General features: G+C 54.8%; 1 protein-coding gene across 7 annotated transcripts; it reads left to right on the top strand.

Annotated features, from left to right (window-relative positions):
- The first annotated feature begins 1376 nt into the window (after positions 1-1376).
- UBXN11 (UBX domain protein 11) lies at positions 1377-23266 on the top strand. 7 transcript variants are annotated; one of them, XM_036914848.2, is made up of 15 exons: positions 1377-1529; positions 5306-5411; positions 6056-6183; positions 6811-6909; positions 9368-9468; positions 9890-9980; positions 10417-10493; positions 12778-12901; positions 19025-19224; positions 19534-19611; positions 20492-20606; positions 20726-20829; positions 22084-22157; positions 22231-22371; positions 22451-23266. In XM_036914848.2, exons 2-15 carry the CDS (start codon positions 5341-5343, stop codon positions 22611-22613), a joined length of 1566 nt encoding a protein of 521 aa, XP_036770743.2. In that variant the 5' UTR covers positions 1377-1529; positions 5306-5340; the 3' UTR covers positions 22614-23266. The 7 variants fall into 7 exon arrangements, with proteins under 7 accessions (XP_036770743.2, XP_036770744.2, XP_057355856.1 ...); XM_036914849.2 differs by having other exon boundaries at positions 9926-9980; positions 22451-23265; XM_057499873.1 differs by having other exon boundaries at positions 6155-6183; positions 22451-23263.
- Positions 23267-23278: the final 12 nt, after the last annotated feature.

Genomic DNA, 23278 nt, shown 5'->3' with positions numbered 1-23278 from the left:
AACAATTAGTTCCCAATAGTTCTTTTGAGATAAAATACTGTTTTAAAATGTCTTTAATTTTTACTGCTCTGCACAGAGTTCAACAGCTATTACTTCAAGTTAATACCTACATACACTATATCCAAATGCACTTGATTATTTCAGTGTGCTCTTGCAGTATTCACTATTCTGCTTTGATAGGTGTTTTCGGGGACTTCCAGAAGGCACATATGATTCTGTGTTTGTCTCCGTAGGGAGAACTTTTATGCCCTCAGTTGGGGTAAGTGCCAATAAATATTTCCGTTGCCTACTTTCAGACCTAGGGTCCTGGTTTAGGACCATAATGCAACTTAAGATTATCATGTTACTTCTTCTGTTATATGCTTATTTTAAGTTTTGTATTTTGTTGCCTGTCAAACTTTTGTAAAGGTCATATATATCCAGTAATCAGGTGATCTCCAGTGCTTACAGTCTTCAAAAATACAGACCATAGGTGGGAAGTGCCTGAGAATTCTCCCTCCTAACCTTTTTAATTACTCAAATGTGGCCTTACGTGGTTTCCTACTTATGTACACTTTTCCTCGACATAGGACAGGAGAATCAGGAAAGGTCCTTCCTAGTACTGAGGGACAAAACCACTAGATACAGAAAACCTGACTGTTGAGCAACGATGCTTTCATAGAAACAATCTTGATCAAAAGGTGGAAATATGAAAATTAATAAAGGGAAGCCTCCCAGACATAGAATTGGGAGGCCTGCAGGGGAAGCTCTCATGCCCACCACTCCCGGTCAATTGCAGACCCCAGGGGAAAAGGACACCTTGCAACTCCTATTTTTGCTAGTGTATCATCCAGTAAGGAAGAGTTTCTGTCTCCGCCAGCAACAGCTCAGCCAATAAGCAGCCAAGACATGTGGGACTCCCAGTAGACTTTTTTTTGTTTTCTTAGAACAGTCCCCCCAACTCTCCCCGTTCCATAAAGGAGCACTCCTCTCCTTTGCTTTCAGGACATGCCTGTGGTCCTGCCGTGGTTGGTGCTGAACTGCAATTCTTTGCTGTTCCCGAAGGAACCCAAATTGACAGTTTCATTTTTAAGGTTAACAAATTAATGCTCAAAATAGCCCGCCGGAAGCACAGTACTAATCAGATAAGGAAACAGGCTCAGAGGGATGAGTAATCTCCCCAAAAATCAATCTAGCAAAACAGTTGTACTGTCGGATTACACATTCAGGTCCAGAGGCTTTCAGCAGTTCAATGAATCTAATCCCTGCAGTCTCCCCATTCACGGGAGGTCCCAACCAAGCCGCCATTTCCACAGACCTGTTGCCTGCTCAGAGTGGTGGATTCTGGGATGCGGCATCCGGCTGGAGGAGTTTAGACTCTGTGAACCAATAGAATTCGAGCACAGACGGCGGTACCCGCCTCAGCTGACTGCTGGTTGCTCAGGGGCCCCCTGGAGTTAGCCAATGAGAAGCTCATGGCTCCTTGTTGCCTGGGAAACCGCCTGACAACAAGATGGCGACGCCGCTGGACGGTTCCGTGGCCAAGCCTGGTAAGTCCCAGCTCAAGGCCTTTCAGTCCTTCGGAGTTCCCCCACGCAGGCTGGACCCCGAGCCCCGAGGACCCGTGAGCCTGGCGACCCGACCGTCCTGAGAGTGGGTTCGGGCGCCCGCCTACCGTGGCCAACCGTGGCTAACGCAGCCCCCAGGGTGGGTTACGTCGTGATAGAAGTCGCGCTGTGAGCGCTTCCAGCTGGAGATACAGGGCGTGAATGCGTGCAGCCGGCTGGGCGGTGTTGGTGGAGGAGAGCCCTGGGGCCTGCCGGGGACCGGCAGGCCATGCAGCTGTGACACAGGATGTTGTCAATCAAGCACAGCCCTTACTTGGGTCGCAAAGATGTGGGGCTTTGGACGCAGCCTTCCTTTCAAAGCCCGGGTCTGAAGGGGAGATAGTCCAAACTTTAGGGAACTCTGACCTGAGGGGGAAGACACAGTCGACCCTGGAAGTCCCCAAAGTGGAGAGAGTAGACCTGGCTCTGCCCTCAGGCCCACCCCGGCCCCTCTGTCTGAGGGAGGAGGAGGAGACAGCCCCCCACCCAGGAGTCCCCAGAATGATGGGAAGATGCAGTCGTCACCCTCAGGGGTCTCCTGTAATCCATGGGAAAATTAATCCGGAGGCCGTGTGTTTGGATTGGCCTGGAGTGAGGCCGAAGCAGGGAAGTCGGTTGGCGGCCACTGTGACAGCCCCGAAGAATGGCAGTGAGAGCCCACTGGGATGGCTGACAGCGTGGAGAGGAGCTGTGTGGGAGAGACATTGCTGAGCTGACCAGCAGGGTGTGGTAACTAATGGGATTAAGAGAGAAGGGAGGAGAGAAAAACTTGGATTAGATGATGGGCCCGTTAAGAATAGGGAAGTGGGAAGAGCTTATTTTGAGGGATGACTGCTGCTTTTGGCTTGGAGACCAGGCCCCTCTTTTTTCTATAATAGCTCTGTTGAGAGATAATTCACATACTATGTACTTCACCCCTTTAAAATGTAAACTTCAGTAATTTTTAAGATATTCTAAAGTTGTACAACCATCACCACAATTTTAGAACATTTTCATCAGTCTAAAAAGAAACTCTGTGCCTTTTAGCAGTTACCCCTACTTGACCCCCAGCTGTCCCCAGCCCTAGGCAGCCACTGATCGACATCGTCTCTATAGATTTGTCTGGACATTTTATATAAATGGAACCATAGCAAAATGTGATCTTTTGTGACTGACTTAGTTTCCCTTAGCATGGTTTCAAGATCCATTCATGTGGTAATGTGTTCCTTTTAATTGCTGAATAATATTCCATTGTAAGGATATACCACATTTGTTGAATCCTTTTGTTGGTTAATGGACATTGGGCTGTTTCCACTATTTGGCTATTATAAATGCTGCTATTAACATGTATACAAGTTTTTGTGTGGACATAAATTTTCATTTCTCCTGAGTATACATCTGGAAATAGAGTTACTGGCCCATAACATGAACTCTGTTTAACCTTTTGAGGAATTTCCCATAGCAGCTGAACCATTTTACATTCCCAGTAAGGTTCCAACTTACATCATTGCCAAAACTTGTTATTTCTGTCTTTTTGACCAGTTTCTTCTGAGGCGCCATTATGGTGATGAGAACTGGGAGAAATAATCAGGTCTGGTGGAAGTTCAGGCAGGGCGGTTTTAGCCACTAAAGGTACAGGGCCTGGGGCTTGTTAGCATGATTAAAATGTTCTAAAATTGATTGTGGTGATGGCTTCACAACTCTCTAAGTATACTAAAAACCATTGAATTGTGCACTTTGAAAGAGTTACGTATATGAATTATATCTCAATAAAGCTATTTTTTAAAAGGTGATATATGTCAAATCACCATGTTGTACACCTTAAATGATTGTAATATTTTATATTAACTATATTTCAATTAAAACATTAAAAAAATATATTTTTAAGTCACATGCTATGTGTTCCCATTCATTTTTTTTTTTCATAAAACATTCTTGAAGAAATTATAGAGATGGCTATAGAGTAGTGGTTGCCTGGGTTAGGGATGGTGGAGGGAGGAGGATGGGTGTAACTATACAGGGGTAACATGAAGGAGATCCTCGTGGGGTAATCTTTGTGGTGACAGAATAGTTCTGTATCGTGACAACAGTGGTGGTTACATGAAATCTACATATGGGATGCAATGGCATAGAAGGATACATACGTAAAATGTAATTACTGGGGGACATGGGTGAAGGGTACACAAGGCTTCTCTGTACTGTTTTCCTAATTTCCTGTGAATCTATAGTAACTTTAAAATAAAAAGTTAAAATGTAACTAAAGAACAGACACAAATAAACCAAAAAAGAGGAGTTAGCCTAATGAAGGGAAGGATGCTGTTAGGGGTGGGGACACCATTTCAGGAAGGGGTTCCAGGCCAGGGGAGCCAGGCGTGCAAAGGCCCGGTGCATTTGAGACCTGGCTGGCAGTTCAGAGTATAGGAGTCGGGGTGGGGTCAGGAGATACAATCAGGAGCCAGATCATCCATGTTTGGGAGTTTTGAATTTTTATTCTGTGGGTGAGAAGGAGCCATTGGGAGCTTTTAGCAGGAAAATGACATGTCAGCTTTGTGTATAAGAAGATCCATCTGGCAGCATGTGGAGATGGGTGCAGGGAACCACCACACCTGGCCACGCAAACCATCAGGAAACCTGGATACGACAGCCAGGGGCTGGGATGGGTTGGGGCAGATGTGGGAGGCTGGATGGTGGGTGAGGAAACTCTGGACCTAGTCCTTGGAAGGCTCCTCAGAGGAAGGCGCAGGAGTCCTAGACTCCAGAATGAAGGCTGAGGAGGCTGCCTCCAAGTGGCACAGGTCCCCTTGCTGGGTAGCTTCAGCAGCAGGATGGAGGCCGTGCCACTTATTTCCAAAGTGGAACATCTTGGATTTGTCCTAAAAAGAGTCAGGCCCTGACGGAGGTCCTTGGTTCTAGGGTTTCTAGATATTAGCCGCATGGTATACTTAATCCCTTGAACAGAGTACTGGCCTTTAATTTCATCCCTGGTGTGTGTTCATCTCTCCAGAAGGAGGAGGGAAGGAAGGGAAACCAACATTTCTGGGTATCCTCTGTGCGCCAGTAACAACAAAAGCCACAACAGCCACAATTCCCATTTTTAGGTGCTTCCTCTGAGCATAGCCCTGGGCTAGGTGCTCTGTGTGTATCTGGATCCCCTCGGAAGCCCCGCCTGGCCGGTGCTATTACCATCCCCACATCACACCAAAGGAAGCCAAGGCACAAGTTACACTGGTGGGCGGCAGAGCCTGTCCAGAGCTTGGGCTCCTGACCTCCCTACCATGTGGACTGTGTCTTAGTCGAATCCTGTCTTTGGGGTGCCCCTCTGGAATATGAGGGTAGGGGACACCTGTGTGTTGTGTTGACCAGCTTCTTGACAGTTTGACAAAAGCCCCAGGCCTCCCGGGCAGTCTTATGCCCCGGGCTTTAGGTTTGGGCAAGTCCCCAGCTTCTGGTTTATTGCTGCACATGCCCCACTCCCACTGCCCTTTCCTAAACGCTACCGGGCCAGAGGCCTCCAGGGCCACAGCAGAGAGTGAGACCGTCAGAGGAGCAGGTAGACTTCAGGCACAGGGATCCTGAGGCCGCACTGCCTTTGCAGGGGAGCAGGAGGGAGGGAGGGTGCTGCTCCCTGCACAGTGCTCCCTCCTCAGAGAAGGAGCCATGGGAGAAGCTTCAGGCTACCCCCTGCTCCTGAAGTCCCGAGCTGCCTGTCCCCAAGGGCTGACTTCCTTTTTTCTTCTCAGGGAGTTCCTGACAGCTAGAGTCTAGAAGTAAAACTATGAGTTCACCTTTGGCCTCCCTTGGCAAGGCCCGAAGAGTGCCTCTGCAGTCGGAGCCTGTGAATTCAGGGTAAGGAACCCGCCTCACTGGGTCTCTGTGTCCATACCCCTCACCCCTCCCCTCCTGTGGACCAGGAGATTGACTTCTAGTGTCTCGGGCAAACGATGAGGAGTTACATGGACCAGCTTCCCCCGATCACCTTCTTGTTCTCTCCATGCTTTCTTCTGGTGGGCTCTACTCTGTGTCTACGCGCACGTGGGTTGTTCCTTCTGGGAAGCTCTGGGCCCTGGAGGAGTGGCTCAGCACCCATCTCTAGTCATGTTCACGTGTTAATTCTGCAAACACTGGTGGTGCACATAGTCCAGGCTGGGCTCTCAGTAAAGGCACTCCTTTACAGCTGTCTAGCACTTCCATTTTCTCAAAGCATTTTTTACCTCTCTGTGCTCTTCTGAACACCATTTGAGTCATTCGAAGGCCTAGGGGATCCAGAGAGGTTCAATGACAGGCCTTTCAAAGCAGAGCAGGGGCTGGGCTCCTGGCATCGAGAACTCTGGGAGGCTTGCACCCAAGACTCTGCCCTCTGGCTCTTCCCCATCCCCTGTTGGAATGAGTAGGACTCTTCGAAGCCTGACCCTTGACTTGCCCCTGTGCTGGGATGGGACTGGGGTGAGGGATGTCCTCAAGAGGCAGAGGCTGGCCCCCATTTCCTTTAGGCTCGGCTGGGGACCTGGTACCCAGGGCCTCTCTCTTGATGACATGCCAGGGGTTCCTAACTTGTCTGTCTTCCTTCTCCTTTTGGCCTGGATTCCCAGGAGGCAAGGGGTAAAGATCTACAGAGATGGTAAGTGTGGTAAGTGTGGGTTCTGCCCCGTGTCCTCCTCATTTCCCATCTGCTGGGGCTCCTTGCAGTTGGGTGGATGGAGAGAAAGAGCATGATGGACACTCCTGTCAGCCAGAGCAGCTGGCCCGACTACAGTGTCACATGCAGCTCCCGGACCGCTCCCTGAGGATGGGCCTTCCCCCTGGTAGCTCTGATTAGGAGGCGTCACACTCTTAGCAGAGATGTCATCACTAACGGTTGAAACCATGCACCCACTGTGGGGTTGGCTGGTGGGTGCCAGGAACCCATGAGGGGGGCCAGACCCCAGCCCTCCTTCCCCTGACAGCCTCCTCTAGCCCATGACAGCCCTTCCTCCCTGAAGCCCTGTCCTCACACCACTGCCCTGACTCCAGCAGGCTGACCTCTCATACCAACCCCATCTTGCCCTCTCCACGGTAGCACTGGCCACTCAGGTTACCCAGGCAAGAAGAGGTCTATTCAGATTGGCTCCTTGCTCCTAGACATCCTGTTTTCTACCCTCATATGTTGTGGGGCAGAGAATAGGATGCTTCCTCTTGGCCACGGCCCAGGGCCCCAGTCTCCTCTGGGTCTCAGTCCCAGAGCAGTGACTTGGGTCTCTGTCTGCAGAAGATGAGGTGGACGTGCTGAATGATGGACATGGCTTGGAAGAAAAGATCTCCGTCCCTTCCTGCTATGGTGGCATATGTGCTTCTGTGAGTAGGCAAGGTGAGAGGAGTGGCCCAAAGGGGTTTGGGTCCCCTGTCACAGGAGAGGGCCCGCAAGAAGCAGTGAGGCCCAGAGAAACATGGCACCTACTCTTGCCTGCTGGGTCTCAGGAGTTGCTCCCACTCCTGGCTGACCATGGCCATGTGTCTGCACCTGCAAACCTGTCCAGGGCCTGGTTTGGCATAACGCCACACAGGCCCCACCCTGAGCACAGGAGGGCTAGCCAGGCTGCAGCTGGAGACCCTGGAGTGGCCCTGGCTGAAGTTACCATCCAGTGGGAGGTCAGTGGGTCCAGGATCCAGGGTCTGAAAGGAATGGAGGATCTGAGGGTGGAGCTCAACCTCCAGCCATCTGCTTCCTGCTTCTGCAGGGCTCGGGGCAAGGCCCAAGGTCCCCTGAATAGCCCTCCCACCCTGGCCCAAACCATCTCCAAAGGGCTGCAGTGACAGGGTGATCCTGGAGGTGCCTGTGGTGGGATGGGGCTCATCGGGGTGGCTTCCCAGAGGAGTTGGATTTCGCTGAACTGGGCAGAGGGGAGACAGGCAGGCAGGGTGAGCTGTGCAGAGCACTGGGCAGGGCCAGAGGCAGCTGGGAGCCTGGAGGAGCCAGGGGTGAGGCTGGGATTTTCCACTAGCTGTGATGTCTTGGATAAGGAACTTCCTGTCTCCATTTCCTCTATGAAGTGGGAATGAGAACACTAAAGTCAGCTTGTTGATGTGGGGATTCCATGAGACGACCCCCCGCCGAACACCGCTCCCATTTTATAGGTTGGAAAGGGAAGGTCTGGCCTCCCAGCCATTTAGTCACAAAGCCAGCATCTCGGTCACATTAGCTGGGGACACTCCCAACAGTCAGCCCAGTGACCATCTCCTCCCCTAAGGAGCTATCCCCCTGCCCTCTCTGCCTCTCCCCTGCCCTTCACTTCTCACTCTACTCTCAGCCAATGCCTGTCTCCACCATGGCCACAAATAAGGACCTGCCTGTCTTATCTTCTCTGCACAGCAGCATCCACACAGTTCGCCGTTCCCTCCATCGCGGACCACCCCAGCTCTGGGCCACCACGCGACCCCTCTCCCGGTGGCTTCCTGCCTCCCATGCTCCTTCCTCTCAGCTTACTTTTCTGGGACCTGCCTTTCCTCCCAGCTCTTCAGCGTGATGCTCCTCTGGCCTCTCCCCGCACTCTGCGTCAGGGAGCTCCCCATCGCTGCACGTGCTGGCAGCCCCCAGATGACTGTGGGTCACTTAAGAAGCTTTTGACTGCAGGTCAAAGAAAACCCTTTAGTCCACTAGCATGAGCCCCGAGGACTTCCTGTGCCCCATACTAAGACATCCTAAGGAGGCAGCTCCAGGTTGTCGATCCAGTGACCCGAGGGCATCACCAGCAGTTCAGGTGTTCCTCTGTCCCCCGAGCCCTCTCTGGCACGTCCCCACGTGGCTGCCTAGTGCTGGCTGCACTTGCCGCTTCACACACAGAGAGAGTGACGTCCAGGGAAGGAGAGGGCCCATTTCTTGCCTTTGTTTTCTTCTCTCAAACTTTTTATTTTGAAAAAACTCCAGCATACAGAGAAGTTGAAGTAATAGTTGACTCAACACCCATACATCCTCCATCTGGATTCATCAATTAGTAACATTTTGCCACACTTGCTTTCTGTCTGTCCATATAAACAAGTGTATGACTGTAAACGTATTTCTGGGTGACCATTTAGAAATCTATCACAGACAGCATGAAAATAGCAGATACCAAGTGATGTCACCTCTGTCTATTTCAGCGTGCATCTCCTAAGAATAAGGAAATACATAACCACAACTATCCACCAAAGAACATGAATGATTTAGTGATACTGTCTAACATCTCTTCTGCATTCACATTTCCCATTTTCTAAAATATCTCTTACAGGTTTTTTATTCCTGATCTAGGTTCTGTCTGAGGGCTGTGTACTGCATTTTATTGTTATACCTCTGTTAATCAGCATACTTGCTTTTTAAAAAACTGCCACTGAATTTTTGAAGAATTTAGGCTAGTCTCACAGGGTGCCCCACATTGGGGATCGGCCTGCCTGTTCGCCCTTGGTGCTGTGTAACTTGCTCCCCTATCTGCTATAGTTCCTGTAAACTGGGGGTGAACTTTACAGGCACCATTCAATTCAAAAGGCCAAACTTTTGGGCAAGGTTTTGTAGTTATGTGACCCACTCACTTATCATACCACTTATTCATACACCTCAGACCAGGTACTGAATCTGTGCCTCAGCTTCCTGAAACAGCTCATTTCCTCAGAGGCATAGCCAGGGGCTTGTACAAGTGGACGTATGAAAATTACTCAGGACAGTCCCTGTTATCTAAGTTGCAGCTGTTGTTACTGCTCTTATTTCTGTTCCTGGGGAGTCTACTCTCTCCCCAGACCCCCATACCTCAGCCTCAGCTCTAGGCCTGGGCTCTAGGACCTTGTCTGGTTGGCAGTCCCTGTATTCCACGACTCGGAGCTGGTGGCCACCATGACAAGGAAGATGCGAGATCTGGAGCAGCAGGTGAAGGCCCAGACTGATGAGTTGCTGTCCAAGGTGGGACCCCAGTGGGGGTTCAGCCAGCGTCCGGCCTGTGGGGTGGAGGGGCCTGGGCTGGGGAGACCAGTGAGGCTACCACTGCTGTAGGCCAGGTGGATGGGTTCGAGAACCATCTCCCCCACTGAACCACCCGGTTTGAGGCCAGGTGTGGCCTGGGACTGATCTGGATCCCTGTGACCTGAGCAGAGAGGCTGGGGGTCTTCTCCACAGCTGACCAAGGCCTGCAGGCATCAGGCCGGTGGCAGCAGTGGCTGGCACTCGAGGGTGTGCCTCACCTGCCCCCTCAGTGAAATCGCAAGGCATAGGTCATCTTAGGTACAGGGTGGTGGCTGTGCCAAGAATGGCAGGGGCGGGGGCTTTAAGCTCCCCAGTGCCCAACAGAGGCAAAAATTCCGAATCTTCCCATCTGGATCAGCAGTACCTCCTCCCACCTCCCCATGTCTCATTGCTTCAGGACCGGAAGATTCGGGCGCTGGAGGAATTGGTGCAGACCCTCCAGAAGCATCGGGGTAAGAGGCTCTCTTGGCAGACAGTGGCCCTCCTATTGCCCTCCCCTGGCGACCCCTGGACGTCAGGGCTGCAAGAGGAGTAAGCTGAGTCCCGTGGCAGGGTCTGGACAGCTGAGCGCAGAGAGGGGCAGTGGCGCACCCAGCATGGAGGCCCTGAGTGCAGAGGCAGTCCAGCCCTGAGCAGAGGACATACCACCAAAAGTATGGGGGAAGCTCATGCCCTCAGGAGCCTCTCTCCGAGTGGATGGCCTCCTGAGGGCATCAGAGCATCCCCTCTCGAGGTCAGAGAGAGGCCAAGGGGCCATTCTCAGCATCCCTGCAGTTCTCAAAGGGCAGCTTCTTCAGATGACTCTCAGGGCGGAGCACTGGTCAAGTCCCCAGGTCCTTGGCAGCCTCCTTGCTGGGCTACCGGAACCCCTCCCCATCTTTCCTGAAGGTGAGGTGACCCAGCAGCGGCAGCAGGAGCTGGAGACGATGTGCACAAAGCTGCGGCGGCAGGTCGAGCAGATGGAGGTGAGAAAGGCAGCGGCTCAGGCTGTCTGTTCCTCAGGCACTGGGCCCCCCTTGCCCCACATCCCACACAGGGGCCCTGCCCTGTCTTCCCCAGCTCATGACTAAGCGGAGTTTAAAGAGCCAGGGGGGAGTCTGGCACCCAGCACACCCCTCCTTTGGGCCTGGGCTCGTCCCTGCCTGCCTCTTTGTCTCACCTCGAACCACCATCCCCTCCAGCCATGGGGACCTGCCTCTTCTCTGACCACATGGAGCTCTTTTCCTCCTCAGGACCTTAGCTTATGCTGTTCCCTCTGCTTAGAATGTTTTCTCACCTTCCCCTGGCAGGTTTCCACTCACCTCAAGTCTCAAATCGAGGTGGGGGCCCTACCCCATGGCCTCTGCGACTCTGACCAGGACACAATCTCTGTCCTGAGTTTTCCTAGTGCCCCCTCTCTCTTCCTCTGTGGGACAGAGCAGCACCAGGAAGGGAGGGACCGCTTTCCTCCTGTCTGTCTGTTGCTGTGCGTCCCTGCACGGCCTAGACTGGTGCCTGGCCATGTGTGTTACTGACCTGGTCACTGTGTCACAGTCATCCCCTGCCTCTGAACGTGGCATTGCATTCTCCTGCTGTCACCTTTCTGGCCCCCACTCACTCTCCCGTTCATACCACAGGACTTGAACCGGAGGACCCCGGGATCAAGGGCGGGTCCTGGGCACGCACTCAGGGGTCCCCCCTCCCTCATGGTCGCCCTGCCCCAGAAGCCCTTCCTGGGCCCTGGCCTCTCCCTCTCCATGCAGAGTGGGTTTCCAAAGCCCCGACCTAATTTAAGACCACAGAAGCAACCCCAGACCACAGCTGCAGCTGAGGGCCTGTCTGCTCAGGCCTGTTTGTACCTGGGGCTGTGGGTAAACAGCTGCCCCCTGAGCAGCCCGCCAGGAATGTTGGCCGCCTTGGGCCTTCTCTGAGCAGCTGCCGACAGTGGGTGGGGCCCCCACCAGCATCTCAGGGGCAGGGCACTATGGTTCTAAGTTCATTGCAGTCACACATTGTTGTTTCATTAATTTAACAAACCCCTACAAAGTAGCTCCTGTGTGCCAGGCACCCTGCCAGGCCCTGGGATATAGACAGCTCTGCCCTCTTGGGCCTGACAGTCTGGAGGAGACAGAGATATAAACAAGTGCACAGATACACCAGGGAGAGAAGAGGTGGAATGTTTACATGGGTGATGCAGTAGAGACAAGTCGGGGTTTGGGCTGCTCTGCAGGCTGGTGTTGGACAAGAAAGAGTTCTTGTGTGCAGGAAGGGACCAGGAAGGGGTTCCAGGCGGAATACATGACAGGCTCCACCTGCCACTCAGAGTGGTGGGTGGTTGTGGGGAGCCAGGGGAGGAGAGAGGCCACAGGGGCCACATCATGGGCTCCCCCACTGCGGGGTTGGATGGGAAGTCACAGGGGGCTTCAGGTCCAGGGGCAGCCAGGGGAAGGCAGGCAGAAGTGTACTTTGAGTTGTCCTGGAGGGAGGTGACTGGCTCGAACGAGTGGGGCGGAGCGAGTGGGTTTGAGTCTGGTGCCCACAGGCCCTGTGGGGCATGGACGAGGCTGACGTGGAGGGGGTGCCGTGAGACTAGAGGGGAGCAGTTCTAGGAGGCGGGGGCAGGGAGCCATGGCCATTTGGGACAAGTTCCTTTTGAAATGCTTGTTAGACATCTGAGTGTAGGTGGCTAGAAATTTGGAAACTGAAAAGGAGCAACGTGGTGCAAGAGATGAAGCCTGAAGAGGGCCCACTGGGCGCTGCCCAGGCAGGGGCTTGGTGGCTGCGCCGAGCAGTTTCGGGGAGCTGTGGAGCTGGTGGCCAGTTGAGGTGGATCGAGGAGGGAGCAGAGGAGGCAGCAACAGGAGGTGTTGCTGTGACGGAGGCTGCGTGTGGGAGGCCACGTCCTCGCAGTCCTTCAGAGCCCGGTGTCCCTGTCCCTCCTGCCACTCAGGCCAGGCCCACATGGTCCCCCCACTGTACCGGCGGAGTCCCTACTTGTGCCAGGCATTGTGCTAAGTACTTGCCGTGAGTGAGCTGACTGAGTCCTCCTCACAGGCTGGAGCAGCTGCTGTCACTCCCGTTTAGCAGGGAGGAGCCTGAGGCTAGAGCTAGGTCACAGCCAGGGGGTGGCCCGGCCCCCAGAGCCCTTCCTGTCTGCCAAGCTGGCCCTGGGAGCTGAGGTCCGAGGCTGGGAACCGGGCTGATGCCGCCTTTCCCTGGGAAGGGGCTGACCTGACAGCTCTCCCAGCGTCGCCCCTTCTCTCCTCACAGCGGTTCCTTGGCGACTACGGCCTGCTGTGGGTGGGTGAGCCTGTGGACGAGGAGGACGGGGATGGGTCAGGCCCGGAGGATAGCACGAGGGACCGGATGACAGCCAAGAAGTTCTGGAAGCCAGGTAGAACGGGGGTCTGCCCCCAGCCCCTCCTGCAAAGGATTTTGCAGCAGCTTCCTGTTGGCTAGTGTCTGTCCACAGGCCGTCTCATTCCTACTCCTACCTCCAAGCATGAGGTGCCGCCCAACATCCCGCTCCGTGTCCCCCCAGAGGGGCGGGAAGGAAAGGCCTCGGCTGCCCTCACAGGCCGCCTAACCTGCCACCACTTTCTTCCTCTGGTCTTGCCACAGACTCTCTGCTTGCTCATCTTTCAAAGGCTCCAGAGACCCAGAGGTAGAAGATGTAACAAGACTTCATTTGTCTCTGGCTCCATAGTTTACCAAATGTCATCCATCCAAAAACAGTTGCCTTTGAAAGCAATCCCTCTGCTTTGGAAGCTGCCCCTCAATTCTAGGCTCGACCCCTTTGGAATCCCTTTTCCAGATTCATTTGCAGCCAGGCCATGAAATCTGCCTGCCTCTCTGGGACCTGCTACTTGCTATTTTTAACTTGACTGCTAATATCTAGAGGGATGTGCCCATGGACCTGAGGCCACAGAACTGGCCCTTCCTGAAAGCCAGGCCTGTGTCTTCAGAGACTGGAGGTGGTTGCCCCGACAGTCCTTCTCCACACTCTGGAGTTTGTCAAACCTGGGCCCTCATCTCCATTTCCCCACCTATTCCAGGTGTGGCTCGGGCATGCAACTCCCACTCTCAGCCTCCAGTTCTTCATCAATAAATGGGGTGTCCTCTTCCCTGTGAGGGTACAAGGAGTCAGACACAGAGCATCTAGGGTGGACCTTGCGTGTCCTCGGTCCACGTGGGAACTCTCACTGTCTTCCATAGTCAAATGGTCAGTGGCAATCTCATGGGAACACGAGCAGGCTCCTGACAGGACTCTTTGGAAGATGACAACACGCCTCCCTTGATTTCATAAGTTTCCTGCTGGGCAAACACCCAGACTCAAAATATTTGAGCCCTTTGCGGGCCTAATACTTTGGCCAGATCCCCGTAAATATCAGGGCACAGCTCCCTTACCACTTGTTCTAAAAAGTGCACTTCCGTTTGTGCAACACTTGCAGCTTACAAAGCATTTTCATAAGTAGCTTCACATGGGCCAGGGGTCATTCCATTTTATAGATGGGAAAAATGAGGCACTTAAGTCTGAAGCCTGTTGAATGAAGGGGCAAGACTTAAAGCTAGCAGCCCTTTGGGACTTGGTTATAACTGCCCAGGCAAAGGGGGGGTGATGCCCAGCAGGAGGGTGAGGGTGGTGGGGGCGGAGAAAAGGAGCAGAGCGGAGATGTGGGAGTCTGGGCCTGTAGCCCTGGTGATTAAGTGTGCCTTAGGGAGGGGCTGGGGAGTGTCAGGGATGAACACAGGGCGCAGAGCTGCGGGGAAAGATGCTGAGTCCATCTGGGATGCAGCTGAGCTGGGAGCTGGGGAGCGCGTGGGCCCTGCGTGGGGTGGGGGCGCAGTGCGGGCCTGGGCGTGCTGACAGGACCGCTCAAAGACACTAATGAACCCCCAGTGGGTGCTGTGGGAAGAGCTCTCCAGCACCCGGCCTGTGTGAGAGGTGAGGCCCTGGCAGGTGACGGCAGGTGCTGTAAGAATGTCTGTCCCTGGGATCTAGGGCCAGAGGCCTGCCAGCCTGCGTGTTGGGCCTCCGCTGTGGTGAGCTGGGCTCGGACCTCACATGGCCAACTTGTTGGAGGGCAGCCTTCCTCCCGGCCGCTGGGGGCTCCCCTGGAGCTCCTCTGAAGAGGGGTGGCGGGCCACAGAGCTGGTTTCTGGACCTGGTTCTGAGGATTCCCACCCACTCCCCACAAAAAGAGAGAGCAGGCCCCACTCTGCCCCGTGTTGTTTATGCTGAGTACGGCTGGCTCTGAAGCCCACGGTTTCACAGCTAGAGCAACTTGTGAAGAACACCTGGCCACAAGCTCCCTCTGTGGCTCTTCTTCCTTTGGTTTTTTGATTCTTCGACAGGAGGGGCCTTGCTTTAGCTCTTTTGCCAGACGAACATGTTCTTCATTACAAGCAGCTTTTCCTCCTGGGGCTCCCCTGACTCCAGCTCTGCTCCTCCTCTCCCCATGTCTTCATGCCATGTCTTCAGCTGCCAGCTGCTCCTGCCCCGGGGCCCTCGGGGCCACAGAGCTGGCCTCTTGCCGGCCCTGATGCTCTGGCTCCTTTCTCTGGTTTTCCCTCTGCTGGATGCTACTCCCCACCGGCCGGCTGTGGATGGATGAGCCAGGGAACCTGTACTGGGCCACACTCGGGCCATTCAAATGCTCTAGAGCCTGGGACGCTTGCCTCCCACCCCATAAAGGGGGCCCAGCAAGGGGAAGCCTTGCAAGAACTTAGCCTCAGGCTGGATCATTCACTCCTCCCCCAGCCCCTGCCTCCCCAACAACCCTATATTGAACATTGAACAGGATGCCAGGTGCTTCAGGGTATGCAGAGACATGGAAGGGACCGTCCTGGTCTGGTCACACAGCCCAGGGCCAGGTGTTGAGCCTCAGGGCTGAGAGCTCCAGTCAACTCAGAGCACGTCACTCCCTCTCCCCTTGCCCACCCCTCGTCAAGTTCCTGCCTTCCCGCTACCTCTCCTCCCCCTGCCAGCCCCCATGTCCCCCCACCAGTCTTCCTCCAAAGCCCCATGCGCCTGCTTCTGGTGGGGGCCTCTTCTCTCCCCTGCTCTGGAAGCCAGTTTGACAACTTGGGCTGTATCTGGCTTCACTTGTCCCTGGGCCACCCTCGAGCCCCTAGAACTGGCTTGGCCTAGACTCCAGGCAGGCTAGTCCTTCCCCTCAGACTTGTGCTGTGTCCCCTGAAGTGCCTGGCCCCCTTTTCCCCCTGCCTTTGAAGCTCCGCTCAAACCCTACCTGCTCCAGCAAAACACACCTACATGGAGCGCCTGCTCACTGCCAGCCACCGTGCCACCCTGCCGCTACCCCGGCCATGGGAAGGGCTGAGAGAGAGCAAAAGCCCTAGAGGCTCTGGCTGAGTGGCAGGGGGCCTGGGTCAGATCCAGCCCTGTGTGGGCAAACTGCTTCACCTCCCTGGGTCCATGCCCTCACCTGTGAAATGAGGGGCTGGTCCAGGTGACCCCTAGACTGCTGAGAGCCCTGAATGCCATAGTGCATGTGGCGTGTGTTCATGGGCTGACACATGGTAGATGAACAAGACTGTGAACCATGATTGCTTAGCCTCTGTTGTGCCCCACAGTGCTCAGCCTGTAGGCCAGGGCACGTACACACGCATGTGATTGGCAGGTGGTGCTCAGGTGTCCAGCCTGGGCAGTTGGAGCACACTGGGACAGTCCTCTGCACAGGATGAGGTGGGGACGGGTGGTACGATGCTTAACAGCAGGGGCCAGTGTTGGTTGTGGCCCTGGCAGGCTACCAGACTCCCAGGGCCTGTTTTCTCACCAACGGCTCCTGAGGAGCAGAATGGATGCAGGTGAAGTCCCAGAGCAGGGCTGGCTTACAGGTGTGGAACTATAGGTCCATTTCCTTGTTCAACAGCCTTTGCCTGAGGAGATGGGGGCAGGGCATGCTGGCACCGTCTTGGTATTTCACAGCAGATGGGCCACCCGGGGAAGGTGGGAGCCAGCCCAGCCCAGGCCACCACTCACTGCTGATAGTGGCAGGGTCTCACTCTTCTCTGGGCCCCATGCCCCCCACTGGCACTTACCACATGCCCTTGTCGCTGTTTGTGGCCCTGTCTCTTTCACTTGGTTATGAGCCTGAGGAAGGTTAGACTCTGGGCATGGGCGTAGCCATGACTCTCAGGGCCTAGCAGAGCACGGGCGTTGCAGACATATTTGCTGGATGGCAGGATGCGTACAGTACATGCTTCTTGAGCACCCACTCTGGGCCAGGGTCAGGGCTGGAGGCTCTAGCCTGTGTTCAAGGAGTACCCAGTGTGGTTGGAAAGACAAACAAGCAAACAGAAAAGGGTAACAGCCTATGATAAGAGTCAGGGGAATGGGCCCAAGGGCTCCTGGAACCCAGGAGGAACAGGGGCCCAGCCTCAGGGGGAGGGGCTCCTTGGCAAGGCCTCTCAGGGGAGGTGGTGGGAAAGCACCCTAAGCCCAGTGATGAGCAAGAGGATGGGGTGTAAGTGACAACAGCAGCCACCATCTGCCAGGTACTTCCTCTGAGCCTCAGCAGTCCTGTGAGGTGGGGACTTTTTTGTTCTCATTTTATAGAAGAGGAAGTTGAGGCCGAGAGAGAGTGGCCTTCTTGCCCAGGGTCACACAGCTTGGAAACAGTGGTCTTGGCAGTGTGGCCCCCTGCTCATTAAAGGAGTAGGGAGGCATGGAGATCAAGTCCAAGCTCCTTGGCGTAAATCCTGAGATCCTTAGAGCCCAGGCTTCCCCTTCCTGGGGCTCCACTCGTCCAGAGCTGCTGTGCCTTCCCCTGGGCCCCGTCTCACTCTGCTCTGCTGCACCTGTTACCTGCCTGGCCCACCCTGCTTTTACTTCATGCCCTTGCCCCACTGGCTGAGAGCCATCAGGGCTGACCTTCTCTGCAACTTCCGTTTTCCATCTCTGCTTCCTGGCATCCTTCCCTGGGCTTGTACCACCTCATGCCCAGTAGCTCCCTGGAAAAGTTTTGGCCCCAGGAGGCAGCTAGATGACCACACTGTCTGCTGGGGCCAAGTCAGCTGCCCTTTCTAGGCCTCACTTGTCTCACCTGTATGAATATAAGGATGGGGGCAGGCGTTGAATGAGGTGAGCTTTTCTGTTGTTGTCTTTAGGTTTACCAGTGTGTCCTGAAAGTAGCTGGTTATTAAAGGAAAATAGTGTCTCAGTATTGTTCTGACTGATGCCAGGGATGCCCAGGATATTCTATGAGTTTTTCTTGGGAATCTTTCAGGGACTCCAGGGGACCCCAGTAAGAAGTAGGGGACAGGTGCAGCCCTACAATGGTAGGAAATGTAGGGGAGAGGGGAAGGCCAGCTGGGGCCTACCCTTTTCAGCAGCCACAAAGGCAACAGGAAACAGGGCCGCCCACATCCGTGCTCCCCAGCACAACCACTGCCTCAGTAAAGCCACTGTACCACTGTGGTGAAAGAAACTAGGTCCCCAGGGTCCCGACTTACACCTTGCTGCAGCCTTCCAGGACTGAAGACACTGCCCTGCCCTGTCCCGTCAGCGTCCTACTTGCTCCCCACCCTTTTCGCTTTGGCATCTGTCATCACAACCCCCTTTCCCCACTGAAGCTTATGCACAGCTGTATGTCAATACATTTTTCAGAAGAGGTCAAAGCTTCTGTCAGCTTCTCAAAGGGGTCTGTGGCCCAGAAATAGTTGCCCCAAATTTATTCTGTCCAACAGCTGTCCCAGCATCCTCCCCGGCAGCCATCTGTCCCTACCCCAACCCTTCTCTGCTGATGGTGCAGATGGGTGGGAAAGAGGCTCGAGTCAGCCCCTCCTCCGCTTGCCAAGTGGCCTGGGGCAAGTCATTTTTTCATGTTTGTGGGCCTGTTTCCTCATGTATGAAATGGAGATAAATAACTCCTGCCTCATAGCCTCTGGGTTGGCCTGAGGGCCATTTGTGCCTGGTGGAGTTGGTTACAGTCACCGTCAGGGCCAGTGTGCTCCTTCCGCACTGGCCGTTAACGGTCATCCCTTGCAGCCATCCTGAGCAGCAGACAGTGTTACCCCCTTCAGGAAGAGCATGCTGTGGTACAGAGCATTGACTGACTTGGTCAAGGTCATACAGGTAGAAGTGGAAGGGCTGGGATCTGAACCCAGCCTCAGTCTAGAGCTGGGAGTCCTACACTTGCTTTCCAGTGCCTGACACAGACCTGGGGTCAGATCCTGTTCCTGCCACTTACTCTGTGCATCCCGAGGCCAGCCATTAACCTCTAACATTCAGTTTCCCTATCTTAAATATGGGGATGATTGTAGCCCCTAAAGTATAGGGTTGGTATGGAGAATGAGGATAAGGTTTTAAACCCCTAGCACAATGAAAGAAAGAGCAGCTGCTATCTAGTGTGAGTACTCTTCCTCCTGCCCAGGTAGTCACTTAAGGAGATGCTAAGGCCACTGCCTTGCATGGGAGGGGACCGTGGGAGCCAGGGCTGCTAGAGCACATGGCAGCCACGAAGAGAGGCTCAACCGTGTCTGTGTTCTTTGCCAGGGGACTCACTGGTGCCCCCCGAGGTGGACTTTGACAGACTGCTGGCCAGCTTGAAGGACCTCAGCGAGCTGGTGGTAGACAGTGACACACAGGTGACGCCAGTGCCCAGTGTCCTTGAGCCCATCCCACTGAAGCTCTACCAGAATGGCATCATGATGTTCGATGGGCCCTTCCGGCCCTTTCACGATCCCTCCACGCAGGTAGGAGTCGGGGTTGGGAGGGGAGGCAGGCTTGTACACACTCAGGCTGCTCTGGTGCTCCCCTGCTCACCAGGGAGATGGTGGGGCCCAGTGCACTCCCAGCCTAGCGGGCCCCTCATGGGCACTCAGGCCCATGCACAACTTGGAGAGTCCCCCCAACTCCAAGTTCTGGGGCTCTGAATACTTCCAGAGTGTGAGCTGCTGGGTAAGCCCAGGGCCCAGGGCCCAGGTCCTGCCATCCAGACAGGAAGCAGCGGGAGGGCGCTGCCGTGGTCCAACTGGACCTCACCCTTCCTCTCCTCCCTGCAGCGCTGCCTCCGAGACATACTGGACGGCTTCTTTCCCTCAGAGCTCCAGTGGCTGTACCCTGATGGAGTCCCCTTTAAGGTGATGGGCTGTGCCTCAAACCATCCCGCATGGAGAATTTGGAGGAGGTGGGGATAAACTGTTTCCTCAGGCATCAACCAATCTGAGGCAGGAAGTCACTGCCTCACCTCAGGGGACCCTGATCTTACCACTTCTGGGAGGAGAGTGAGCCTGATATTGGGGAGACTTCCCGGGCCACAGTTGCCTTTTCAGCAGCAGCAACAGCCTCTGGCTGAGCTGCAGGCAGTGCCCCCTGCTGGCGAGCTGAAGGCACAGCCTCAGCCACACAGGACCACTGCCCCGCCTCTGCAGGAATTCAGGCAACGGACAACTCGGCGTCCCTGAGGAGTCTGCCAGAGCCGCCTGGCTTCTAGAGGCTCCTGAAGCCATCTGGTTGGGGTGGAAGGCAGTGAGGCAATTGCTGAGACTGAAGGACATGCAACAGAGCCAGGCTATCCCCACCTCTGGTGCTGTGATGGGAACCCAAGGGCAGTGTTCCAGGGACAGTGCATTAGGTTCACAGGGCATGTGAGAGCACCACTAAAGCTTGGAAATCATGTGAGTCCTGATTGGGTGTTTGAGGTAGTCCATTCCCAGATGGGACTTGCCCTCTCCTAACACCCACGTCCCTCCCCTCCCTGTTGGCTCCTGAGGGCTCTTTGAAGAGAACGTCAGCTCCAGCTGGCATGGTGAGAGGTGCTCATAGGCAGAGCAGGGCCCAGGTGGGTGATAACAGCATGAACTGCAGCTTTTCTGCTCTCTCTCAGGGCCTCAGTTTCCTCATCTGTAAAATAGGGATTGCATCAGACCATATACCACTCCTGGAGCATTTGGGCGAACAGGTGGGTGTGGAGCCCAGAGCTAAAGATCTGGGTCTGTCACTGTCTCTCTTTCTTGCCAGATAAGTGACCTGCGCAATCAGGTCTACTTGGAGAATGGGCTGGACCTGTTCCCAGGCAAGGGCCGAGTGGTGGGCCGGCAGATTTGCAAGCCCTTGGACAAGATGGAGCATGGAGGTGAGCCTGGCCCTGAAGCTGAGCTAGGTGGTGGGGCTGCTGTGCAGGATGAGCTCCAGGTGGCCTCCACCATTGCTCAGTCACTCCCCAGGCCAAAGCTTCTAATGCGTTTCTTGCAGGCTCCAGGATGACTGCCAAGAAGTTTCTGAACAGGCTACCCAAGTGTGTGATACAACAAGGAGAGGTGATTGACATCCGGAGACCCATCTGGGACACCCTGCAGGTGAGGCCAGCCCTAGCTCCCCCAGCCTCCTCAGGGGACTTTATCATCAACCCTGGCCCCGCCTGCTAGAACAGTGGCTTTTCTGGAGGCTCAACCTTTGCGCCCCTGAGGAGGTTCTAGCTGGAGAGATGAGTCTGTCAGAGCTGTTCCACTGCCTCCTGGAGATTGTAGAGCTGGTGAGAGCTCTGGCTGGGACCCAGAGAGCAGCTGGGTTGGCAAGAGTGTGGCTGTAAGAGGGGGAATGTCAGAGTATAGGCTGGGTGAGCCCAAGACCCAGGCCACCCTGCTAGGTCCAGACCAAAATAACCAGTTCAGTCCTGGATACCCCTTCCTGGCCCTCACGGAGGTCCTCATCCTCTCTCCTTACTCCCCTTCCTGATACAGCCTCCCACATCTCCACCTCAGTGAAAGGTGCCAACCAGTTTCTTACGATTCTCTGCCTCCTTCTCCCAACTGCCAAGTCCTGTCTGATCTATTCCCAGCACTTCTCCCAAATCCATCCCTGCTGCCCACCATCTTCGTCTAGGCTCCAGTGTCTCTCCCAGACAACTGCCATGGCCTTTCACTGGCCTTTCCTGCACCACCACTCCTGCCCTGCCAACCACCTTTCTCAGCAGCCTCTGTGCTCCTTTAAAAATGTAAATTGGATCTTGGCTCTTCCCTATTGAAACCCTCTAACGGTCTTTGGTTAAGGCCAAGCTCTTATCGTGGCACTCAGGGCCTGTCATCTCTTGCTTGTTCTCTTCCCACATCTAACGTTTTCTTTTTCTAGTCCAACTTGATTCCCAGCTTTAGCTGCATGAACCCCTGACCCTTTCCCAAATATAAGGCTTCTCTTGGAAGGCTTCCCTGACCTGGGGGTCCTTGCCCTTGATGTCTGGAATATCCCTGCCTCCCATTCCATTTCTATGAACTCTTCCTCATCCTTCAGTCACAGCTCAGGTGTTATTTTGCCTGGGAAGCCTTCCCTGATCCATGTGGGGTTAGGCATCCGGCCAGGTCATCCTGTGTGGGGTTCTGTCTCCCCAACTAGACTGAGGTTCCCAAGGCTTCTTGGGGGGAATGATGGTGTCACCTCCGAAAGCTTCCCTTCCGTTACCTTTCCTTGGGCTCTGGTTTACGGACAACACCCTTTCCCCTTTGGCTCAGAGGTCTCATCCATCCCTGGTCAGGGAGAAGCCCCTCTATGGGCTGGGGGTCAGTGTGACTCTGGCAGGGCCCAGGGCTGTGTCCACCCCTGTCCATGCCTTCCAGAGCTGCTGCCCATGGTCTGCCCGGATCCAGGAGATCATGGTAGAGACACCTGCCTTGGCTGCTGAGCGTGAGAGGTAAGGGCAGAATGGAGAGGTGAGGACCAGGGAGTTGGGCCACCTGGGGCACTGGTCACCTCTGGGCCCACAGGAACCAGGAGTCGCCCGAGTCACCAGCACCCCAGCTCTCCATGCTGCGCATCAAGTCTGAGAATGGCGAGCAGGTCTTCCTGCTGATGATGCGGCCAGAGGACACTGTTGGGGACATGCGCACCCTGCTCGCCCAGGCTAGGTGGGCATGGGGTGGGGCTGGCAGCCACAGGGGGACTCTGGCCGACAACTCAGCCTGACTTGTTTTGCTGGGTCCCCAGAGCCATGGATGCCACCACCTTTGAGATCTTCAGTACATTCCCACCTACTGTCTACCAGAACGATGCACTCACGCTTCAGGCTGCAGGCCTAGTGCCTAACGCAACGCTGCTGCTTCGGTCACGCATGGTCCCACTGCCCGCCCCTGGCTCCCTCTCCAAATAAAGTGTTGCCCCCCAAAACTGGCTGCTCCAGGAGATCCTCTTTGGATGGCCCAGGGAGGGGGCGGTGTCAACCTGCCCTTAACTTGAGCCCCCGCAGGCCGCAGGTCTTTGTTCTCTAGGTTCCTCTTTCTCCCTAGAAGGGCTAAACCAACCCAGCCGTGGAAGGAGAGCCCTGGCTCAGCCTCAGCTGGGGCAGCAGAGCCTCACGTACAAGTGTGCAGCCAGCAGATCGCTGTGCACAGATATGCACAGACCCACAAGCATGTGGGGACACTTGATCAACATTATGCACAAAGCCACCGCCCCCAAACTGGCAGAACTGCAGCTGTGTACCCTCTTCATGACACACATTTAGCCAATCTGCTGGAACACAGGCAGACAGCCACATGGCACACATCGCTGACAGGCATGCAAATGCAGGACAGACCAAGGCAAAGGCATGTCACAGATACCATCACATGCATGTAACAGGAGGGTGACACACCCAGTCTCCAGAAACCATTGGTCCACAAAGGATCAATGTGTGTGTGCTGGACAGATGCAAACACATGCAAATCACACACACACACAGGTGCCACACGTGAGAGCTCAACCCACCTACTCACAGGAGCACAACCACATCTACCAACCTTGTTCACAGCAGGGACCCAGGATGCCCAGGCCACA

The sequence above is a fragment of the Manis pentadactyla genome, chromosome 4 (genome assembly GCF_030020395.1).
Source record: "Manis pentadactyla isolate mManPen7 chromosome 4, mManPen7.hap1, whole genome shotgun sequence".
Classification (NCBI taxonomy): Eukaryota; Metazoa; Chordata; class Mammalia; order Pholidota; family Manidae; genus Manis; species Manis pentadactyla.
The sequence above is the reverse complement of the archived record's forward strand: the minus strand, read 5'-3'. Positions and strand labels throughout refer to the sequence as shown.

Coding starts and splice junctions, on each gene's coding strand:
- UBXN11 (XM_036914848.2), top strand. CDS start 5,341: ATGAGTTCACCTTTGGCCTCCCTTGGCAAGGCCCGAAGAGTGCCTCTG. Junction 5,412..6,055: donor TCGGAGCCTGTGAATTCAGG/GTAAGGAACCCG, acceptor CATTTCCTTTAG/GCTCGGCTGGGGACCTGGTA. Junction 19,225..19,533: donor TTCACGATCCCTCCACGCAG/GTAGGAGTCGGG, acceptor TCCTCCCTGCAG/CGCTGCCTCCGAGACATACT.